General features: G+C 41.2%; 1 protein-coding gene across 2 annotated transcripts in view; it reads left to right on the forward strand.

The window, feature by feature from the left end:
- epha8 (eph receptor A8) overlaps positions 1–21,865 on the forward strand; it is a 627,227-nt gene that overhangs the window by 599,331 nt on the left and 6,031 nt on the right. For both annotated transcript variants that reach the window (XM_059951704.1, XM_059951705.1), the window contains one exon: positions 4,687–4,842. In XM_059951704.1, the coding sequence (XP_059807687.1) occupies positions 4,687–4,842 (156 nt within the window). The remainder of the gene's footprint in view (positions 1–4,686; positions 4,843–21,865) is intronic.

Genomic DNA, 21,865 nt, shown 5'->3' on the forward strand with positions numbered 1-21,865 from the left:
TTCTGCCTCAAGCCTTGTGGAATTTAATGAAGATGCTCAAAAATACTCTCAGCAAAACACTAGCTTTGATTGAAATTCTGTAATAAATCATAAAACAACTGACTGATGCTTCGTGCTGGCAGTTTGTATTGAGAACCATGTACTTTGAAATGCTTTTCTATTCGGATCATGTTAAACAAATTGAATGAATTAAATTAAACCTAATTCCATGCATCTAAAGCACTGGAACCTGTTAGAATGAATAGGATATATTGTTCATGCTCTCAAACAGCATGGGACTATATCAATTCCACACTGAGGCCAATTACTTGTTGGACACTGAGGGCATTGTGATATGGAGCTTCAAGAAGGAAGTGAAGGATGTAAAAATTCAGCCAGGATGTTATAAGTAGCATTTACAGGCTTGAGAACCACACATGGTCCACTCCTGCTCCCATTTCTTGTTCTTGTCATTCTGACACAACAGCCTTAATAAGAAATAAGAATTACCTTTAGTAAGGTCACAGTCAGCTGCATCTACACCACTCAGATACAGTGAGCCAGACTAGAAATTGTAAGGAGGTATCCAGTACAAAGAAAAGCCTACTGTTCACAACCAGAGCAACACACACAACATGCTGAACTGGTCAGAACCCAACCACCATAACCCACATCCAACCGACAAAACTAGTCCTCACACTCAACAATTCCTCTTTAGCCTTCTCTCAAGAGGTAGCCATGGGCATCCACATGGGCCCCAGCTATACCAGCCTTTTCTTTGGCTTGGTGGAGCAGTCCATGTTCCAAACTGTCTCTGGTAATGATCCCTACTTTTTCTGCGCTACATTTACGACTGCATTGGTGCTGCTTCATGCACCCATGCTGAGCTCCACAATTCTATCAACTTTGCCTTCAATTTTCACCCTGCCTTTAAATTCACTTGGTCTATTTCTGACACTCTCTCCCCTTTCTCAATCTCTCTCTACCTCCTTCTCTGGAGACAAACTGTCTACTGGTATCTATTATAAACTTGTCAACTTGCACTGTGCCTCTTCCCACGCTGTCTCCTGTAAAAATGCCATTCCCCTTTCTCAGTTCCTACATCTCCACTGCATCTCAGGATGAGTCTTTCATTTCCAGGACATCAGAGATGTCCTCCTTCTTCAAAGAATGGGGTTTTTCTTCCTCCACTATTGAAGCAGCCCTCACTGGCATCTCCTCCATTTCCTGGGCATCTGTGTCCACCTCTTCTTCCTATTGCCTTAACAGGGATAGAGTTCCTTTTGTCCTGACCTATCACAATGAGTCTCCACATCCAGCATGTCTTCAATGGGACTGTACATCTTAAACCCACTCCCCTCGCTTTCTGTAGGGATCGCTTCCTCCGAGATTCCTTGTCCATTTGTCCCTCTCCACTAATATCCCTGCAAGTGAGAGAAATGCCACACATGCCCATTAATCTCCTCCCTCAACTTCACTCAGGACCACAAACAGACCTTCCAGGTGAAGCAACTCTTCACCTGTCAATCTTTTGGGATCATTTGTTGTACCTGCCCTCCCGATGTGACCTCCTTGACCGTGATGAGACACTGTGTAGGTTGGCAGACTGTTTTGTCAAGCACCTTTGCTCCATGTGAAACAAGCCAGATTTCCTGGTGGCCAACCATTTTAATTCCAATCTCCATTCCCATTCCAACATATTGCTTCATGGCCTTTTCTTCTGCCATGATGAGGCCACACTCAGGTGTGAGGAGCAACATTTCATATAATGTATAGGTAGCCTCCAACCTGGTGATTTCTCCCTCCCCTTTCCCTCTTCTTCCACCCCAATCTGTTTGCCCTCTTACCTATTTTCCTCACCTGCCCCTGGTACCCCTCCTCCCTCCCTTTCTCCCAAGGTCCATTCTCCTCTCCTATCAGGTACCTTCTTCTCCAGTGCTTTTCCTTTTCCATTTATCACCTCCCAGCTTTTTACTTTGTTCAACCTCCCCCACCCACCTAGTTTCACCAATCCCCTATCTTGTACTTCTACCCCTCCCTCAATCTTCTTATTCTGGCTTCTTCCCACCTGCCTTTCCAGTCCAAATGAAGGATCTCTGCCTGAAACATTGTCTCTTTATTCATTTCTGTAGCTGGTAGTGGATGTTTCTTTTTTTGCGTGTTGCTCTGGATTTCCAACATTTAAAACAATCTCTTGTTTATAGCCGGTATTGAGTGTGTAACAGTCACGTACAGAGCTCAAGGGAAGGGCTCTGACTGACAGAACAATTTATTTGATGTCCAGCCTGTTAAATACCATCACAATAAGGAACACAATGGTCTTAGGAGAAAAGTTTAATCACCTTCTTTAGGGACTGAAGAGTGTTTTGAGATTTATGGAAACTTACAACAGAGAAGGAGACAGGACAGCAAATTTTGCATGTTGTGGGATGTGATCCCAGTGTTTGATCCCACATCGGTGTTACTGGCTTTCATTTACCTTATTTATGTATGTATGTATTTATTTATTTATTTATTGTGATGCAGTGCGGAATAGGCCCTTCTGGCCCTTTGATCTATGCTGCCCAGTAATCCCCGATTTAACCCTAGCCTAATAATGGGACAATTTACAATGATCAATTAACCTACCAACTAGTATGCCTTTGGACTGTGGGAGGAAACCCAGTCACAGGGAGAAAGTACAAACTCCTTACAGACAGCAGTGGGAATTGAACCTGGGTCACCTGTACTGTAAAGTGTTGTGCTAAGCAGTATGCTACCCTGCCGACCTTATCTTCGTGTATCTTCCTGATTTCATTCGCAGAATCAGCTCTTAGCATATTTTACGTTGTTTTTTGACAAATTCTAGCAACTCTCTCTGTGTGATAAATGGTAACGTTTGGTTTGCACTAGATATTCTAAGAAGCAGTTATGAATCTGAAACCTTTGGTTATTAACATATTTGCAAGAGGGAACAATTTTCAACTTGTTAGAACCTCTCATCATTTTGCTGCTGCTGGATCACTTCTGAGGTATTTTTGGATGTGGTGAAGACTTGATACTAGCGTGGGTCTTTCCTTCTCTTATGCTTTTGTGTTATCAGGGAAACAAACCTGCTTTTCCAATCTTTCTTCATAACCACAGTCACTCAACCCTGGTTACAATCTTGTAAATCTTCTCTGTACCTTTTCTGTGGTTCTTTACACCAGAGTGAGCTTATTGTGATGTGCGTTGGATCTGAGTGCGTGCTGTGCTGTGTATTCAATGAGGTGAATAAACCATGCACGAGTTGCAGCATCTCTCCATATCTCTGCACGATTGATGATGTGGGCACGTAGAGTAGGATGTCCACATTTTTACTGTATTTCCATATTCTCTGTCTCACTCACATTCCAAGTCAAGAACACAGACACACCTTGTATGTATCTTTTCTGATACTTGGAGTTGTCCATAATGCTTACCAATTAATAAAGCAAAATTATTCACAATGCTTTCTTTTGAAACTACATACAAACTTCACACCTTCTGATTCGCATCCATCTCACAGATATCGGCATAGTTTGGACTGCGATTCGCAGCTTTTTAGGAATGCATTGTTCCAAATTAAATCTGCAATACATTTTCAAGGAACAGAAGACTGGTAGCCAAAGCCATTTGCTAAATGTAAATGACCTAAACCCAAAAATCACTCTAACAGGGAACAACTTTTTCTTTGATATAATATTACTCTATTCCTCAAAGCCTGTATCCTCCATACATTTTAACAACTTTATCAAAACATCTGCAATCTGAGAACAAATGTTAAAAACATTGTCAAATTCCACTTGTATTTGCAATTTCCTCTATGACCCAAGAGTGGACTTGATATTGTGTGAATTCAATTCCAAAAAGAGTCAGCAGCACTGACTTAACTTTTCCAAGTTGTCACCTTTCACTTACTCTTCACAGGGCATCTCAGGTGGAAGTAACCTCTCCCTGCCTCCAGTCTATGCATGTATACACAGCAATAAAGAGGAACTAAGTCCAGAAAAAGACTGACAATTAGCTTCTGCTCCCTGTCCAGGCCTAAAGGTTCACAGGATTACACTGCATGATCAGCTGAGGTCTACTAATTTGGACCAAAGTGGTCAACAAATCTAATGACCCAGGAGAAGGATTGGAATGGAAACTTCTTTCTGGGTGACAGACTTTTCCGATGATGCTGCAAACTGATCAAAAGGGTCTCAAGCTGAGACATCAGCTGTGTATTCTCCTCCATAGATGCTATCCGACTTGCTGAGCTCTTCCAGCATTTTCTGTGTGTGGCTGGAGACTTCTATCTGTTCTCATGACTGTCAGTAACTAATGTCCCACTGACACCTGCATGGCACTCAAGTTCTTCCCAGAAACATTGCCCTCAGCAGAAAATAATTTCTCTGACTTAATTTGTAATTTATCCACAATGAGTTAAGATATTTAACCTGCTGGCAAGTTTGGAAAAGGACAAGCTACGTATTCAGAAGTTAAATGTACCATTCTAGATAGAGGATATGGGAGCAATAGGACTACTGTCATGTGAATTAAAGGTCATAATTAGGGTTTATATGCTACAGGCAAGGGCATATTTCTCTTAGATGAGGCATAATAGAATATATTGAATGTATAAAGCTGGCACTGAATAGAGTCCAATGTAGTATAATAGAATTCTCAGTACTCATTTTATGTTACCCCGCACTTCTTATCTTGCAGAATGAACAGCCCACTCCTGAACAGAAATAGCCCCAACTTCACATCCTTTGCATCTGTGGATGAATGGCTGGATGTCATTAAAATGGGACGTTATAAAGACAACTTTGCAGCTGCAGGTTATTTATCACTGGGTCTGGTAATGAGAATGAACATGGAGTAAGTACCAGGAAAATGCAATGATTAATACTCTGAATTAATATGATGGATTAAAATGCTCATTTTTGCAGTGAAATGTACTATTAAATGAAACTTAACATCCATTTCTCCCCTGCCAATAAATCATGCTGCGTGTGGGATTCTGAGATCACTGATCATTTCCTTTATTTGGAAAAAATTAAATCTAAAAATTTTGATTCATTTTCAAATGGGAGAGCTGTTTGTGGAACATCTGAAGATGATGGGGACAGCAGTTCTCTGACTTTGATAGTGTTGGCAGGTTCAAATGGAGTAAGAGAGGCTACAATTATCCAGTGGGTCCACTCTCCCTCACTCAGATACTGTCATCTTGACCATTCACATCCAGCACCAGGTGATCACAGCCTCCCACTCTGGCCACTGTTGGAATCTCAGCTCCCAGAGGGTTTATCTGTGGGACAAGCTGGGGAAGCCACACAAGGCTATCGGCCACAGATGACAGGGCAGTTGGGACTGATAAGGTCAGTGACTGACCGTGAAGCAGTTGACTCGACACAAGAGAAATAAAGTTGGTCAGAGGACATAGGTTGTGGCTGTAGGAGGATGAGGCTGGGGGCAAGATTCTTAGATGGAAATAAGGCAACAGGATGGAAGTTGCAGTGCTTGTAGGTATAATCTGAGAAAAGAGGCAAGGAACCACAGAGCAGTGAGGAGTGGGAAATGGGAGCAGAGAGAGAGGGATATGGGTATATGGGTAGGAAAAAAGACAAAAATCAAGATTATGCTGCTGAGGACAAGTGTGTGCATGTGCCATTCATATGTGTGTGTGTGTGTGTGTGTGTGTTTGCGTGTGTGTGTGTGTGTGAGTGTGTGTGTGTGTGTGTGTGTGTGTGTGTGTGTGTGTGTGTGTGTGTGTGTGTGTGTGTGTTTGCGTGTGTGTGTGTGTGAGTGTGTGTGTGTGTGTGTGTGTGTGTGTGTGTGTGTGTGTGTTTGCGTGTGTGTGTGTGTGTGTGTGTGTGTGAGTGTGTGTGTGTTTGCATGTTTGTGTGTGTGTTTGTGTGTGTGTGAGTGTGTGTACAGGTGGAGGAAAAGGTAGGTTGCTTGGATCAGAGAGCTGGGAAACATGGTGTGGATCCACATGCGGGTGCACCAATACTATGTCCAGAAACCAATATTTTCTTTGTTTAGTATTTGTTTCTTCCATGTGTTTACCTCTATGTTTTTTGATGATAACATGTTTTTCTGTTATCAATCCCAATCCACAAGCTTTTATTTAGACAAAAATGTACATCCTAACTGTAAATATCTCCAATGGTTAAAGTGCTCAAGGATGCTAAAATACTGAACAATTCATCACATTATTCATTCACAATAATTCATCATATAAAATAAAGGGCAAATAAAAATGGCATGTGCAAGTGGAGCGGCCATTCTTTTGAATGGGTCAAGGCTTTGGCTCATCATTCTAGCACAATCAGCTTGGGCGAGGAAAGGTATCCAGTAAGTTTATCTCTTTTTGTTCTTATTTGTTCATTCCTCATCTGGTAGGGCATAGTATAATAGTATAATATAATGGTATAATAGTATAATAGTAGTATAATAAGAATGGCTCCAGGGGCAGTGTTTTGTACTCTGAATGGGATGTGGGAAGTCTGGGAGGCTAGAGGTCTCCCAGGTAAACACATTTGCACGAAGTACACCAAGCTGCAGCTCCTGACCGAACATATTAAGGAACTGGAGTTATAACTTGATGACCTTTGACTCATACAGGAGAATGAAGAGGTGATAGATAGGAGCTACAGGGAGTTAGTCTCCCCTAGATTTCAGGAGACAGGTAACTGAGTGACTGTCAGGAGGAGGATGGGAAATGCACAGCCAGTGCAGAGTACACCTGAGGCCATTCCCCTCAGTAATAAGTATACCACTTTAGATATTGTTGAGTGGGGCAATCTACTGGGGAAGCCACAGCGACTGGGTGTCTGGGTGCTGTGGCTCAGAATAGGTGAGGGTGAAGAGGACTAAAGGTTTAATCAGAGATTCCATACCCAGAGGAACAGAAATTGCAAAAAGGATGGGTTACACCCGAGCCCAAGGGTTTCCAATATCCTTGAGGGCAGGTTTGCTAGAGTTTTTCAGTCATGTGTGCAGTGAAGGTTTTCATATGGAAGCTTTCATATTTTATTACTTTACAACATTGAAGTTAATGTTCTGGAGTGGTCTATTCAGAGTCCAGACATCAATCCAATTGAGAATATGTGGCTGGTCTTGAAAAGGATTGTTTACTCGTGATCCCCATTCAATCTGACAGAGCTTGTGCAGTTTTGTAAAGAAGAATGGGGGAAAATTGCAGTGTCCAGATGTGCAAAGCTGGTAGAGATCTGTCCACACAGACTCAAAGCTGTATTTTCCGCCAAAGGTGCATCTACTAAATACTGATTTGAAGAGATGAATACTTATGCAATTGATTATTTGGTGTTTTATATTTGTAGTTAATTTAGATCACTTAGTTGAGATCTGTTTTCACTTTGACACAAAAGAGTATTTTTCTGTTGATCAGTATCAAAAAAAAGCCACATTCAATCCACAGTGATTCAGTACTGTAAAACAATAAGACATGAAAATTCCCAAAGGGGATGAATACTTTTTATAGGCATTGTGCTTCCAAAAGAGGAGGGTGTATTTTGAAGGCAAGGTGACACAACCGCAGTTAATGAGAGAAGTCAAAGCCAACATAAAAGCTAAAGAGAGGGCAAAGAACAGAGCAAAACTTTGTGGGAAGTTAGAGAATTGAAAAGCTTTTAAAAACCAACAGAATGCAACTAAAATGGTCGTTTAAAAGGAACTAATAGAATGCAAAAGTAAGCTAGCCAATAATATCAATACATAGAGAGTAGGCAAGAATGGATATCACACCACTGGAAAATGATGCTAAAGAGGTAGTAATGGGGACAAGGAAATGGCGGACAAAATGAATAAATATTTTGCATCAGCCTTCACTGTGAAAGACACCAGCAGTATGGTAGAAGTTCCAGGGAGTCAGGGGTCATGAAGTGAGTGAAGTTGTCATTACTAGTAAGAAGGTTCTTGGGAAACTGAAAGATCTGAAGGTAGATAAGTCACCTGGCCTAGATGGTCTACACCCCAGGGATCTGAAAGAGGTGGCTGAAGAGATCATGGAGGCATTAGTAATGATCTTTCAAGAATCACTAGATTCTGGAATGGTTCCAGAAGACTGGAAAATTACAAACACCATCCCATTCTTCAAGAAAGGAGAGAGGCAGAAGAAAGGAAACTACAGGCCAGTTAGTCTGACTTCAGTGGTTGGGAAGAGGCTGGAGTGTATTTCAGGATACTTGGAGGCACATGATGAAATAGGGCCGTAGTCATCATGGTTTTCTCAGGGGGAAATCTTGCCTGACAAATCTGAAGAAATAACAAGCAGGTTAGACAAAAGAGAAATGGTTGATTTTGTGTACTTGGATTTATAGAAGGCCTTTGACAAGGTGCCATACATGAGACTACTTAACACGTTAAGAGCCCATGGTATTACAGGAAAGACACTACCTTAGATAAAGCAGTGGCTAACTGGCAGGAGACAAAGAGTAGGAAAAAGGGAGTCTTTTCTGGTTGGCTGCCAGTGACTAATGGTGTTCCATAAGGGTCTGTGTTGGGACCACTTCTTTTTATCTCATTTGTCAATGATTTAGATGTCAGAATTGGTGGCTTGGTTGCAAAGTTTACGGATGATACGAGGATAGGTGGAGGGGCAGGAAGTTTTGAGGAAGCAGAGAGGCTACAGAAGGACCTAGACAGATGATCAGAGTGGGCAAATAAAGCGGCAACAGTGCCAGGAAATATATGGTCATGCACTTTGGTAGAAGAAATACGAGGTTAGACTATCTTCTAAATGAAGAAAAAATTCAAGAATCTGAGGTGCAAAGGGATTTTGGAGTCCTTGTGTGAAGGATTCCCTAAAAGGTTAGTTTACAGGTTGAATCTGTGGTGAGGAAGGCAAATGCGTTGTTAAGATTCATGTCAAGGTGACTGGAATATAAAAGCAAGGATGTAATGTTGAGACTTCATAAAGCACTGGTGAGGCCTCACTTGGAGTATTGTTAGCAGTTTTGGGCTCTTTATCTTAGAAAGTACCTGCTGAAACTGGAGAGGCTTCAAAAGAAGTTCGCAAAAGTTTTTCCAGGATTTTATGGCTTGTGGTATTGAGCATTTGATAGCTCTGGCCCTGTATTCACTAGAATTCAGAAGAATCAGTATCAGAATTGGGTTTATTATCACTGGCATATGTTGTGAAATGTGTTAACTTAGCAGCAGCAGTTCAATGCAATACATGATAATATAGAAAAAATAAAAAATAAGTGAATCAATCACAGTAAGATATATATATATATATTCAATAGATTAAAAATAGTGCAAAAACTGAAATAATACATACTAAAAAAGTGAGATTGTGTTCATGGGTTGTCCATTTAGAATCATATGGCAGAGGGGAAGAAGCTATTCCTGAATTGCACTGTGTGTGCCTTCAGGCTTCAGTACCTCCTTCCTGACAGTAACAATGAGAAGAAGGCATGCCCTTAGTGATGGGAGTCTTAAATAATGGACTTTGCCTTCCTGCATCCTGCTCGTTGAAGATATCTTGGGTACTATGGAGGCTGGTACCCAAGATGGAGCTGACTAAACTTGCAACTTTCTGTAGTTTCTTTCAGTCCTGGGCAGTAGCTCCACCCCCCACCCCCCACCCAATACCAGACAGTGATGTAGCCTTTCAGAATGCTCTCTGCAGTACATCTGTAGAAGTTTTTGAGTGTTTTAGGTGACAAACCTAATCTCCTCAAACTCCTAATGAAACATAGTCACTATCTTGCTTTCTTTTTAGCTGCATTGATATGTTGGGACCAAGTTAGATCCTCAGAGATCTTGACACCAAGGAATTTGAAATTGTTCACCTTCTCCATTTCTGATCACTCTATGGGGATTAGTTTGTGTTCCCTCATCTTACCCTTCCTGAAGTTCACAATCAACTCTTTGGTCTTACTGACATTGAGTGCAAGGTTGTTGCTGCGACATTACTCAGCTGGATGGTATATCCCACTCCTGTATGCCCTGTCATCTCCTTTAGAGATTCTACCAACAATCATCAGCAAGCTTATAGATAATATTTGAGCTACACAGTCATATGTATAGAGAGAAGAGAGCAGTGGACTATGCACACACCCGTGAGGTGAGCTAATGTTGATCATCAGTGAGGTGGAGATATTATCACCAATCTGCACAGATTGTGGTCTTCCAATTAGTAAGTTGAGGATCCAGTTCCAGAGGGAGCTACAGAGGCCTAGGTTCTGTAGCTTATCGATCAGGACTATGGGAATAATGGTGTTAAATGCTGAGCTATAGGCAACGAACAGCATCCCAACATAGGTGTTTGCATTGTCCAAATGTTCTAAGGCCATGTGAAGAGAAATTGAAGTAGCGTCTGCCGTACACCTATTGTGGTGATAGGCAAATTACAGTGGGTTCAGGTCCTTGCTGAGGCAAGAGTTCATCCTATCTACGATTAACCTCTCAAAGCATTTCATCACTATAGATGTGAGTGCTACTGGGTGACCTAATTGAAACCTATCGAAGATTGAAAAGCCTTTATAGAGTGGATGTGGAGAGGATGTTTCCTCAGGTAGAAAGTCTAGGGCAAGAGGACACAGCCTCAGAATAGAGGGATGTCCTTTTAGAATGGAAATGAGGATGAATTTCTTTAGCCAGAGAATGGTGAATCTGTGAAGATTGTTCCCAAGGCAGCTATGGAGGCCATGTCTTTCCATATATTTAAGGCAGAAGTTGATAGATTCTTGATTGCTCAGGGCAAGAAGAGATACACAGATAAAGCAGGAGATTGGTACTGAAAGGAAAAATTGATCAGTCACGATGAAATGGCGGAGCAGGCTTGATGGACTGATTAGTCTAATTCTGCCCTTATATCTTATGGTCTTATATTTAATACAATTAATGGTAATTATGTATTTGGAACTGAAAGGCAGCCAGTTGACTGACTGGGTCATCAGGAAGTGGGCTGAGTGCCCAGACAGTCTTCAGAAAATTAATAAGCCATGGGGCTTTAATCATGATATAACGCAATTTAAGAAAAATCCATCATTGACATGGTGACATAGATTTAATAAATCACAGTATGACAGAGTGTTTATGAGGGGAAAGTCACATTTAACAAATTTAATCAGCTTTATTCTTGAGTATATAAATAAAGAGTAGATGGGGAATATGTAGATATTGTATATTTGGATAATGATAGTTTGTTACAACAGAAACTAAGGGCTTGCAGGACTGATATATCAGTTTAACACCAAAATAGATTTAGTTAAAGAATAAAAAGCAGACTAGGATTAAGGTTGGAGAACAATGTAGGCCAGACTCGCATTATGGAGATTTGGATTGCCAGAACACCATAACATGATGATATTCCACAATGCAAAGCCCCAATTCCCATTAAAGCCTATGTTATGAGTAGAAATACATTCCTATGTGATGGGTTCTCTTTCAACAATAAAGAGAATACTGCAGCTACTAGTTTACAGTGTGGGGCCACTGAAGTGATTACCTTGACAGTTTCCAAAGACACAAGAAACTGCAGAAACCTATCACCTTGCAGTCTTCAGTTTCAATGAAGATGCACACTTTTAAACACCCTATCAAGTATAATTTAATGGTGTAGCTCAAAACAAAGAAAAGTGTTTGCTTATATTTATAACTTAACCTTGCTGCTCCTACCTCACACAGGGCTAATAATGTGGCAAAATATTGAAAGAGAATGTGAGAGACTGTGAAACAAATCATGGATTAATTTTGGTTGATTCCAAGAATGAGAGGCTGTTCTGTGAAGAGAGTTTGGGTGAGATGGTGTTATACCCATTTAAAGAAGCAAACAAGAAATCAGGAAAGCATTGACAGGGAGGTATTGAGGTTTGACAAAGACCAGGGTCAGAATGCTGCAGCTTAGAAGAAGGAGAAGGTGATTTCATTCTAAGGCGAAAAGAAATATTCTTATGCAGAAGTTTCTAAATCTTTGGATTTCTCTACCATAGATCTTGTTCAATCTGCAATGATGCCTTAAGCACTTGTTGGCTCTCAGAAGATAGTAGAGTGTCATTACAGATTCAGGTGCTCTCGTAGCTCCAGAAACCTGGAATCAATCCTGACATTAAATGCATTCTGTAAGGAATTTGCACATTTTCCTTGTGATGATATGGATTTCCCTGGGAGTTCCTATTTATCTCACTTCTCAGTGGTAAATTAGTTCAAGTGCAGATGATTGGGTAGTATTGGTGGACATGTGGGAGTGAATGGGTTATTGGAAGTAAATGAGGAATGGGATTAATGAGATTGCTCTGAAAGCTAACATAAACTAAATTGGCCACATTTCAATGAATAACTGAGAAAATATGGAGCCTTGGCATTAAAATGGACAATGCATAACCTGAGGAGCCCAGTTATTTTACTCCTGTTTCTTATGTTGCATTTGGATAGGTCTCAGATGGTGTCCTGTATCCGAACTACATGCTTCTCCCATGCATTATTCCTTTTGTTCTGTACAATTATTCACTTTCTTTTCCAAGAGCTTACTTTGAATCTCTGCACACACAATCCTGATTCATCAAATCTTTCACCTTTACACAGTCTTTTACAATTTCAAAACCTCTATTTTCTTACCCCTTAATCTTCTTTGGCCCACTTTATCAAGCATCTGATCTTCCTTTGTCAGTGCTAGTTTGAATTATTCAACAATCCCGGGTCCAGATTGAAATCAGTCCTCAAAAGATCTTGTGAGCACGCTCTAAGCTTCTTGTGTGAAAGGAGCATGCCATGTACAATCCATTCTTTGAGGGACATTCACCCACAGGCTGTTGTTATCCTGGATTTGATGTTTGATTGCATATTTAACATTGGTGTTGTAAGGAGTGCATTCCTCCAAATGAATAATAAGTCAGACTGCTGTACACCTGACTATGAATTCTTTAGCTGAAGAGAGGAAAGAAAAGTAAGGCCATGGGCAGTAATGATAGTTTTAAATGAAACAGTACAGATCTGATCACCAAATACTAAAATAGAAAACATTGGAAGCACTCAATAGCTTAGGCAGAATCAGTGGAAAGAGTTTATCCACAGAAATATTAATTATGTTATTCTCTGCACAGATGCTGTCTGACATGCTGAATGTTTCCAGCATTTCTATTTTTATTTCAAAATCCTGGCATCCTTTGATTTATTGACAGTCAAAATCCACCTTCTGTGGAAAACATCTCAATTACTTTATTGAGTTTTCTCCATAGTTTTCCAAGGTTTTAATAACACAGTTAAAATGGACTACTCAGAACTGGACAGTTACACAGTTGTATCCCTTCCAGAAATACAAAGTTCAACAGCATTTCCTAAATCCATATTCAATCCCCCACTGTAAAAATCCTGCAGAACCATTGTTTCAATGGCTATACTTCCAACATAGAAACCCATACATATGCACCCCTCTTCACTTGTCATGCCATTACTGAAGTTGAAGGGTGTTAGTTGGGAGTGTTGATGCCTCTGTGACCGTGGTTCCCCCTCCAGCACAAATCTGCTCCATACTAGATGATCAAAGTCAAAGTCATCTCCAAAAGCATTTGTTGAAATAAAATCTAAAGTCAAAGTTGAGGTTATTGTCACATGTATACATATGTGCCCTTAAAAACTAACTTGTAGCAGCATTATGGGCACAAAGCATCATATAAACAGCATTCATGGGGAAATATAAATCTGTGTAGCACACTCAATGGGCCGAATGGCCTAATTCTGCTCCTTTATCTTATGGTCTAAATATAAGTTATACTCAATTTTTACAAGGGAGAAGGCAATAAGCATGAGATGAAAAGTGGTGGAAAATTACCCCAAGTGATCACAGTATTGCTAAACTGCAGTGTTAACTCAAGAAGCAAATGATTGAAATGTAATTGAACCCATGGTGTTGGATTTCAGGTTCCTGTGCCTCCTTGTTGATGGCAGCTGTTAGAAGATGCATAGCCTAGATGCTGGGGATCTTTGATGATAAATGTTATTGTCTTTAGGCAGTGCCTCATGTAAGTACAACTGATGAAGGGAGGAATATGCTCACGATGTACTGGGTTGAGTCCACAATTCTCTGCAGCTTCCTCCGTTCCTGTGCTGTACCAAACTATGATGCCACCAGTCAAAATACTTTTAACAGTCCATCTGTAGAAATTTGTAGAGTGTTCATTGACAAACCAAACCTCCTTAACCTTCAAAGAAAGTACAGATGTTGATGCACCTTCCCTGTTAATGTATCGAAATTGTAAAACGGTTTGTTATTGTTGCATGTACTGAGATACTGTGAAGAACTTGATTTGCGTGCTGTTCATACAGATCAATTCATTACACAGTGCATTAAGATAGTACTAGATAAATGAATAAAGGGATGCAGAATAAAGAGTTAGATTTACAGAGAAAGTGCAGAACATACAGACAATAAGGTGCAAGGTCATAGTGAGTTAGACTGAGGTCAGGAGTCCATCATATCATACTGTGGAAACCACTCAATAGAGTTATAACAGCAGGATAGAAACAGCCCTTGAACTTAGTGGTACATGCTTTCATGCTTTTGTATCTTCTGCTTGTTGTGAGGGGGTTAAGAGAGGATGACGAGGGTGGGTTGTTGCTCTAGTGAGGAATGCAAGCAGAATCCATGGAGGGGAGTCTCGTTTCTCTGATATGCTGAGCTGTAACCACCGCTCTCTGCTGTTTCTTGTGGTCATGGGCAGCACATTTGCCCTACCCAGCTATACTGAATCCGGATAGGATACACTCTACGGTGCATCGATAAATATCGGTGAGGCCCCAGAAATCTGTGTGCTGAGCGCTGAACATTAACACCCAGGAATTTAAAGCTGATGACTTCCTCAACTCTGGATTTCCCAATACAGACTGATGCATGGCTGACCTCCTTCCCCCTTCAGAAGTCAACAATCAACTCTGATCATCTGACCCAAACTGCCTGACTGCCACATTTTCTCATCTTCCATCACTAAACTGGCCTGGGCCTGTTGTAGATTATGGTGACTGTCTTGAGGAAATAAGGTATTCACTTTTGGGGTTATTTTTCTTTTCCTGTTCCTTTCTTCATGAAAAATTCACACTGCAGTGCCCTGAATTGCCCGTGACCCTGCACACTGACTCAATCAATAACTTGCAGTCTTTCGTTCATAATTCCTTCAAAGTAAATATAAGTAAAACCTCAATTATTTATTTTACCTATGTTGAGATCATTTATATACATCAGCTATGAATTCTCAGCATGGATAATGCAGTAGCTGGCACAATGCTTTAGTGCAAGTGACCCAGGTTCAATTCCCACTGCTGTCTGTGAGGAGCTTGTATGTTCCCTCCCCGAGATCACGTGGGTTTCCTCCTACAGTCCAAAGACATACCGGTTGGTAGGTTGATTGGTCATTGAAAATTGTCCTGTGATTAGGCTAGGTGTAAATTGGGAGATTGCTGGGCGGCATTGATTGAAGGGCCGGAAGAGCCTATTCCACACTGTATCTCAATAAATAAATAAATAAATGAAGTCTCCTTTGGATGAACCCCTGTCCGCCTGCAAATTGTCTGAGACTACGCAAGCATTGCTTCAAATCATATGCCATCATTTTCAGTGCAAGTCATTCAGTGTTGCTTTGCATTCCACAGAGTTAGACTATTACCCATATAGACAGTCCTTGCTAGGCATTGTCCCTGTAAGTGTTGAATGACTTCATCCCACAGCATCCCACTAATCAAGGTCTGGCCAGTTGGTGAATCAGCGCAAGTGCTGATTTGAGTGAGGCATCACACAGACTCGCTCTGCAATGACAGTGGAATGCACAGCACCTTTTCTGCAGATGTGCTGGGCATTTCTGATCAAATGCTCAATCCAAGGGAAGGCTCACAATCCTAAAATAGCAACAGAAGTTAGCTGATTCTTTACACCTCGGTATTTCAAATGCGAATGATTAGAGGGAAAATAAGAACAAAAAAAAATCAAGATGGTGAAAAGTGATTGAACTTTCCACCTGAAATGATGCAGAAGGCAGTATTTCACCACATTTAACTTCCAAGTCTGTTCAAAGAGTCATGACCTTCAGATCTGAGCACCTAATGCTGAAGGTAGGATTGGGATTTTACGACCAGCACAAACGCTATGGACTGAATGACCTCATTCTGTCACAGTGTTTCTTTGATAACTTTGTTTTGTATCCCCAGTTGATCGTTCTTAAAAGAAACTGAAGACAGAGGCTGCCATGCTCAGTCATCATCTGGCTTGTAGGACTTTGGTTTCTGTGCTGTACTATGGAAAGTAACTTTGGGATAGAGTCAATGAGCCATAGAGTTATACAACACAAGAACAGGTCCTTCAGCCCATTACATCAACATCATGGAGTGTCTGTCTATACCAATCCCATCCCATCCTATTGAAGGTACTTGGACAGATACACAGACAGAAAAGGTCTGGACGGATATAGACCAAATATGGACAAATGGGAATCTTGGTTGGCAAGGACTAGTTAGGCCAAAGTACTAAGTTCTGTGCTGTGACTATGACTATATTTCCCAATTTTCGGCTGGTAGCCTTTTTTGCTGTGGAATATCAAGTACTGATCTTAGTATCTTTTAATTGTGAGAGCTCCTGCCACCATCACCCTCTTTGGCAATGCATTCCGGATTTCAGTACCATCTGAGTAACAAAATTCTTCCTTGTCCCTTCAATATTTCCTCTCCTGTACCTTAAACCTACAACCTTAGGTCACAGCTATCTCTCAAAGCTACTTACTAATTACTCTCTATAGATCTTTCCTGAATTTGTATCTCATTTAGATCACTTAGCCATCTCAACTCAGCTAAAACAATCACAGCCTGTCCATAGAGTCATAGAAAAGCACAGCACAGAAACAGGCCTTTTGGCCCATCTAGTCTGTGCCAAACCATTTAAGTTGTCTACTCCTATTGACCTCCATACCGCTACCATCCAGGTACTTGTAGCTAAACTTCACTTAAATGTTGAAATTAAGTTCACAAGCACCACTTGCACTGGCAACTCTTTCCACACTCTCATGACCCTCTGAGTGAACAGCTTGCCCCTCATGTTTCCATTAAACTTTCCACCCTTAACCCTTAACCCACCAACCTCAGCGGAAAAAGCCTGCTTGTATTTACTCTATCTATAGCCCTCATAACTTTAGTATAAAATCTCCTCTCAATCTTCTACATTTCAGTCTCTTCATAGCTGAGAATGTCCATCCTGAGCAGCATCCCAGACAAAACTATTTGTATTGCGCACATATACACAATGAAAGGGTTTATTGCTATCAGTCATGGGATGCAAATGTTGCAGGAGACATGAGAGACTGTAGCTTCTGGAATCTGGAGCAACAGAACTGTCTTCTGGGAGAACTTGGTGGATCAAGCAGCATTGTCAGTCCTGATGCAGTGCTTTGACTTGAAATATTGATAATTGCTTTCCTCCCACAGATTCTGTGTAGTCTGTGTTTCTCCAGCAGACATGGGCAGCATTTATTGTTCATCACTGTAGCAGGACATAAAAGGTTCAATTATGAAGATCTGCAGTGATTCAAGAAGGATGCTCATTTTCAAAGGCAGTGATGGATGTGTAGCTAAGTGTAGGCCCAGTCTATAAAGCCCACATCCTGAATTAAGGTGATAAGATAATATAATACCCTAGCTAGGATTTACCAAAGCCCTAAAGTGTGATGGGATCTGAAGGGTATTTAAATGTATATTCAAAAAGAATGGGTTTTCTAACATCGAGATAGAACTTCCCTCTGAGAGATAGCTGTAGAAGATTGGGAGAGAATTTTAACAGCAGTGGAACTGGCCTATGCAGGAAGCAACTTGACTCACATTCTAGAATCGTGTGACTCTGCAAGACTCCATTCCAAAGGCAATGGATGTTGGAACTTTTAGAATTTTCCAGATTGAACTTGATAGAGATTTGTTGGAATTGCATTTTAAGGGAAAGAGATCTAGGGTGAATATCAGCATCATTATGTACTGTGTCATTATGATATGGACAAACATGGTCGTATCCGTGACCATGATTGATCTTGACAAATCTTTCTACAGAAGTGGTTTGCCACTGTCTTCCTCTGGGCAGTATTTTTACAAGACAGGTGACCCCACCCAATATCACTACACTTCAGAGATTGCCCGCCTAATGTCAATGGTCACATAACTAGGATTTATGATGTACACCCACCGCTCAGACGACCATCCACCAACTGCTCCCATGGCTTCATGTGACCCTGATTTCGGGGGTTGGGGGGAAGGATAATCAGGTGCTAAAGTGTAACCTGCAAGCTAATGGAAGGAAGGCGTACCTTACACCTCCTTTGGTAGCGAAGTATCTCCATCTTACCACCCATAAGGGTGAATATAACAGCTTGAATTACAAGACCTGATTTCAATAAATGGCCAACATCACCTCTTCCTATTCTTACATAGGTATTTCTGTCCTAATTTTACATATCCACTTCTTCCTCCTATATCTGCAGTACCAAGATGTTGTGCAGGGTACCCTGGGTCCTGGTAGCAACTGTGCCCTCCTCTTCAGAGCCCCCCAGACATAAAAGTGGGAGAGGCAACCAGAATAACTGCAACCATCAGCCATGTCTAACCTCTACCTGTGACAGTACTGTGCCAAAGATAAAGTAAAAATATATTATTAGGGCACAGTGGCCTGGTCACAAAACGAGGGAAGGCACTTGACAGTAAGGCAGAGAACTTTACGTGATTCCAATTCTTCATTAATAATGTAATGTTGACATTAAATAAAATCTTTTTCACTCCTACTTTGTATGGAGTGATATTCAATCACTTTGACCATAAACATAGGAGCAGAATTAGGCTATTTGGCCCATCGAGTCTGTTCTGCCATCCCATCATGGGTGATATATTATCCTTCTCAAACGCATTCTCTGGACTCCCCCCCCCCCCCCCCCCCATAACCTTTGACATCCTGACTAATAAAACTCCACTTTAAATTTAAGTAATGGCTTGGCCTCCACTACCACCTGTGGCAATGAATTCTACAGATTCACCACCCTTTGGCTGAAGAAATTCCTCCTCACCTCTGTTCGAAAGGGATATACCTCAGTTCTGAGGTTCCAGACTTGCCCACAAAGGGAAACTTCTCCACATCCACGCTGTTGAGGCCTTTCAATATTCCATATATTTCAATGAGATTCCCCCATTCTTGTAAACTCCAGCAAGCATAGACTCAAATGTTCCTGATATGTTAACCCTTTCATTCCCTGGAGCATTCTTATTAACCACCTCTTGACTCTCTCCAAGGCCATGCTAAGGTTCAATATGGCTTCTTAAAACAGAGATGGACTGATGTGAGCCATCATCATATAAGAATTAGAATTAGAATTTTTATTTCTTACATCCATCTCACAGCATGATGGAGTAAAAATCTTTATGTTGCGTCTCTGTCGCTACGCACAAGCAATAAGGAAATGTGAGAAGATATTACCCAAACACTAAGAGTGTACACATAATTGTTTTGTATATGTGTATATACAGTCAGATATGCAATCCGATCAATATGTATTGATCAGTCTGAGGGCCTGGTGGAAGAAGCTGCCCTGGAGCCTGCCGGTCCCGGCCTTAACACTGTGGTATGGTTTGCCAGACGGAAGCAGCTGAAACAATTTGTAGTTGGGGTGTTTAGAGTCCCTGATGATCCTCTATTTATGCATCTGCTGCTGTAAATGTCCTGAATAGAGAAAGGTTCACATTCACAGATGCACTGGGCTGACCAGGCCACTCTCTGCGATTGCAGTACAGGTGGTGACACAGCCAGTCAGGATACTCTTGATGGTGCCCCTGTAGAAATTCCTAAGGATCTGGGGACTTATGCCAAACTTCTTCAGCCGTCTGAGGTGAAAGAGGCACTATTGTGCTTTCATCACCACACAGCCAGTATGCGTAGACCAAGCGAGATCCTTGGTGATGTGTATACTGAGGAACTTGAAACTACTCACCCTCTCAACTGCAGTCCCATTTGCTGTCTCTATTCCTCCTGTAATCCATGATCTACTCCTTTTTTTTCAAAACTGACAGAGAGGTTGTTTTCTTGACACTACTGTGTTAGGGTGTTGACTTCTCCTCTTTAGGCTACTTCATCATTGTTGGAAATAAGGCCTATCAATGTTGTGTCATCTGCTAATTTGATGAGCAGATTGGAGCCGTGCATGGCAACACAGTCATGGGTGTATAGGGTGTAGAGGACGGGGCTCAGGGCACAGCCCAAGGGGGCTCCTGTGTTGAGGGTCAGAGAGGCAAAGGTGAGGGTGCCCATCCTTTCCACCTGCTGGCGAACCGACAGGAAGTCCAGGATCCAGCTGCACAAGGCAAGGTGCAGACCGAGGTTTCTAAGCTACTTGTTGAATCTGGGGGAGTTACGGTGTTGAATGCTGAACTGTAGTCCAAGAACAGATGTGGGGGAATATCATTGAGACCTACTGAATGTTGAAAGGACTAGTTAAGGTGGATGTGGAGAGGATGTTTCCTCTGGTGGGGTTATCCAGATCTAGAGGGGTGAACTTTTAGAACAGAAGTAAGGAGGAATTTCGTTAGCTGAAGAGTGGTGAATCTATGGAATGCTCGGCCACAGTCTGCAGTACAGGCCAAGTTTGTGGGTATGTTTAAAATGAAATTTAATAGAATCTTGAAAGGTTGGGACATCCAGGGATACGGTGAGAGGGCAAGTGTATGTTGGATGGGATACAGGATCAGCCATGATGAATTGGCAGCGTGGACTCAATGGGCTGAATGGCTTAATCCTGCTCCTATGTCTTATGGTCTAACACCATTCTGGACTAAAGCACCCCTCCTCTCCAGGTGAGTGAGGACAGTGTGTAGTGGTGTGGCTACGGCATTGGGTAGGTGAATTATAAGGGGCCCAGCATGCTGCAGATGTAGAACTACTGCATTAAATGAAGAACTATCGCTTCCCTGCTAAGTGCACATCTCTGGATTGAAACAACAGTTCTGGATTCGACCAGCACCAGATCCCAGTTAGTGAAACTGTTTTGTACATTTATATTTGTGCAAATGCAAACCAATTCATGCGACTAAGCTCAATCTTCTTTGGTTGGCATGTTATGCATAACAATAATTAAGGTGTAATTAATAAGTTATTATATTTTCCTAGCAAATTAATCCATACATTAATATTCAAAAGGTTCTTATTTTTTGATTAAAACTAAAAGTATTAAAATTTATTAAATGTGTAATCAACCAAGTAATCAACTAATTGCTTTTGTTCCATTATTTCTCTACAATTCACATGCAATCTCATTAAAATGAGCTTTTCAAAAATATAATACTGAAGCTAAAGTTTCATACAGTGAAAATGATTTAATTATCTTCCTCTTCAGGTAAAATGGGATTAAAGAAGTAATGAGTAATTGTATAGTGTGTGGGGTTCTAATTAGTCTCAATTTTATAGTCATGTATTATGCACTGTTTTATATAAATATATATTTTTTAAATTTTTCAGTAATTGATAAAGTCGGAAAGAGGACTGGTGTAGTGTGAGAATAGTTCTGCTGTAGCTGTGGTGAGGTCACTAGTATGATGTTCTCCCAAATGGTTATTCCCTTAATGGAGAAAGCCTGTGTGTGACTTTGTTTAATGTTCAGCCTGATGAACAGACAACCATCACACAGTCCTTGGCTGATTGTGGTTAGGGTCCAGTGGCATGGTCTCTGAGATGCCTGCTGCAGCCTACCTCCACCTTCATTGCCATTGTAATTTGTCATCATCTTCGGCAAGATCTACTTTTGAGGTCTTTATCCGGATCTCACCTATGACAGTACCGTCATGGGTGGCCATACCAGGAATGAAGCTCCAGAGGCCATTGCTCTCAAGAACTCACAAGCCTCACCACAACGACAGGGAGATGATAGTC

Source organism: Hypanus sabinus, chromosome 27, assembly GCF_030144855.1.
Source record: "Hypanus sabinus isolate sHypSab1 chromosome 27, sHypSab1.hap1, whole genome shotgun sequence".
Taxonomy (NCBI): domain Eukaryota; kingdom Metazoa; phylum Chordata; class Chondrichthyes; order Myliobatiformes; family Dasyatidae; genus Hypanus; species Hypanus sabinus.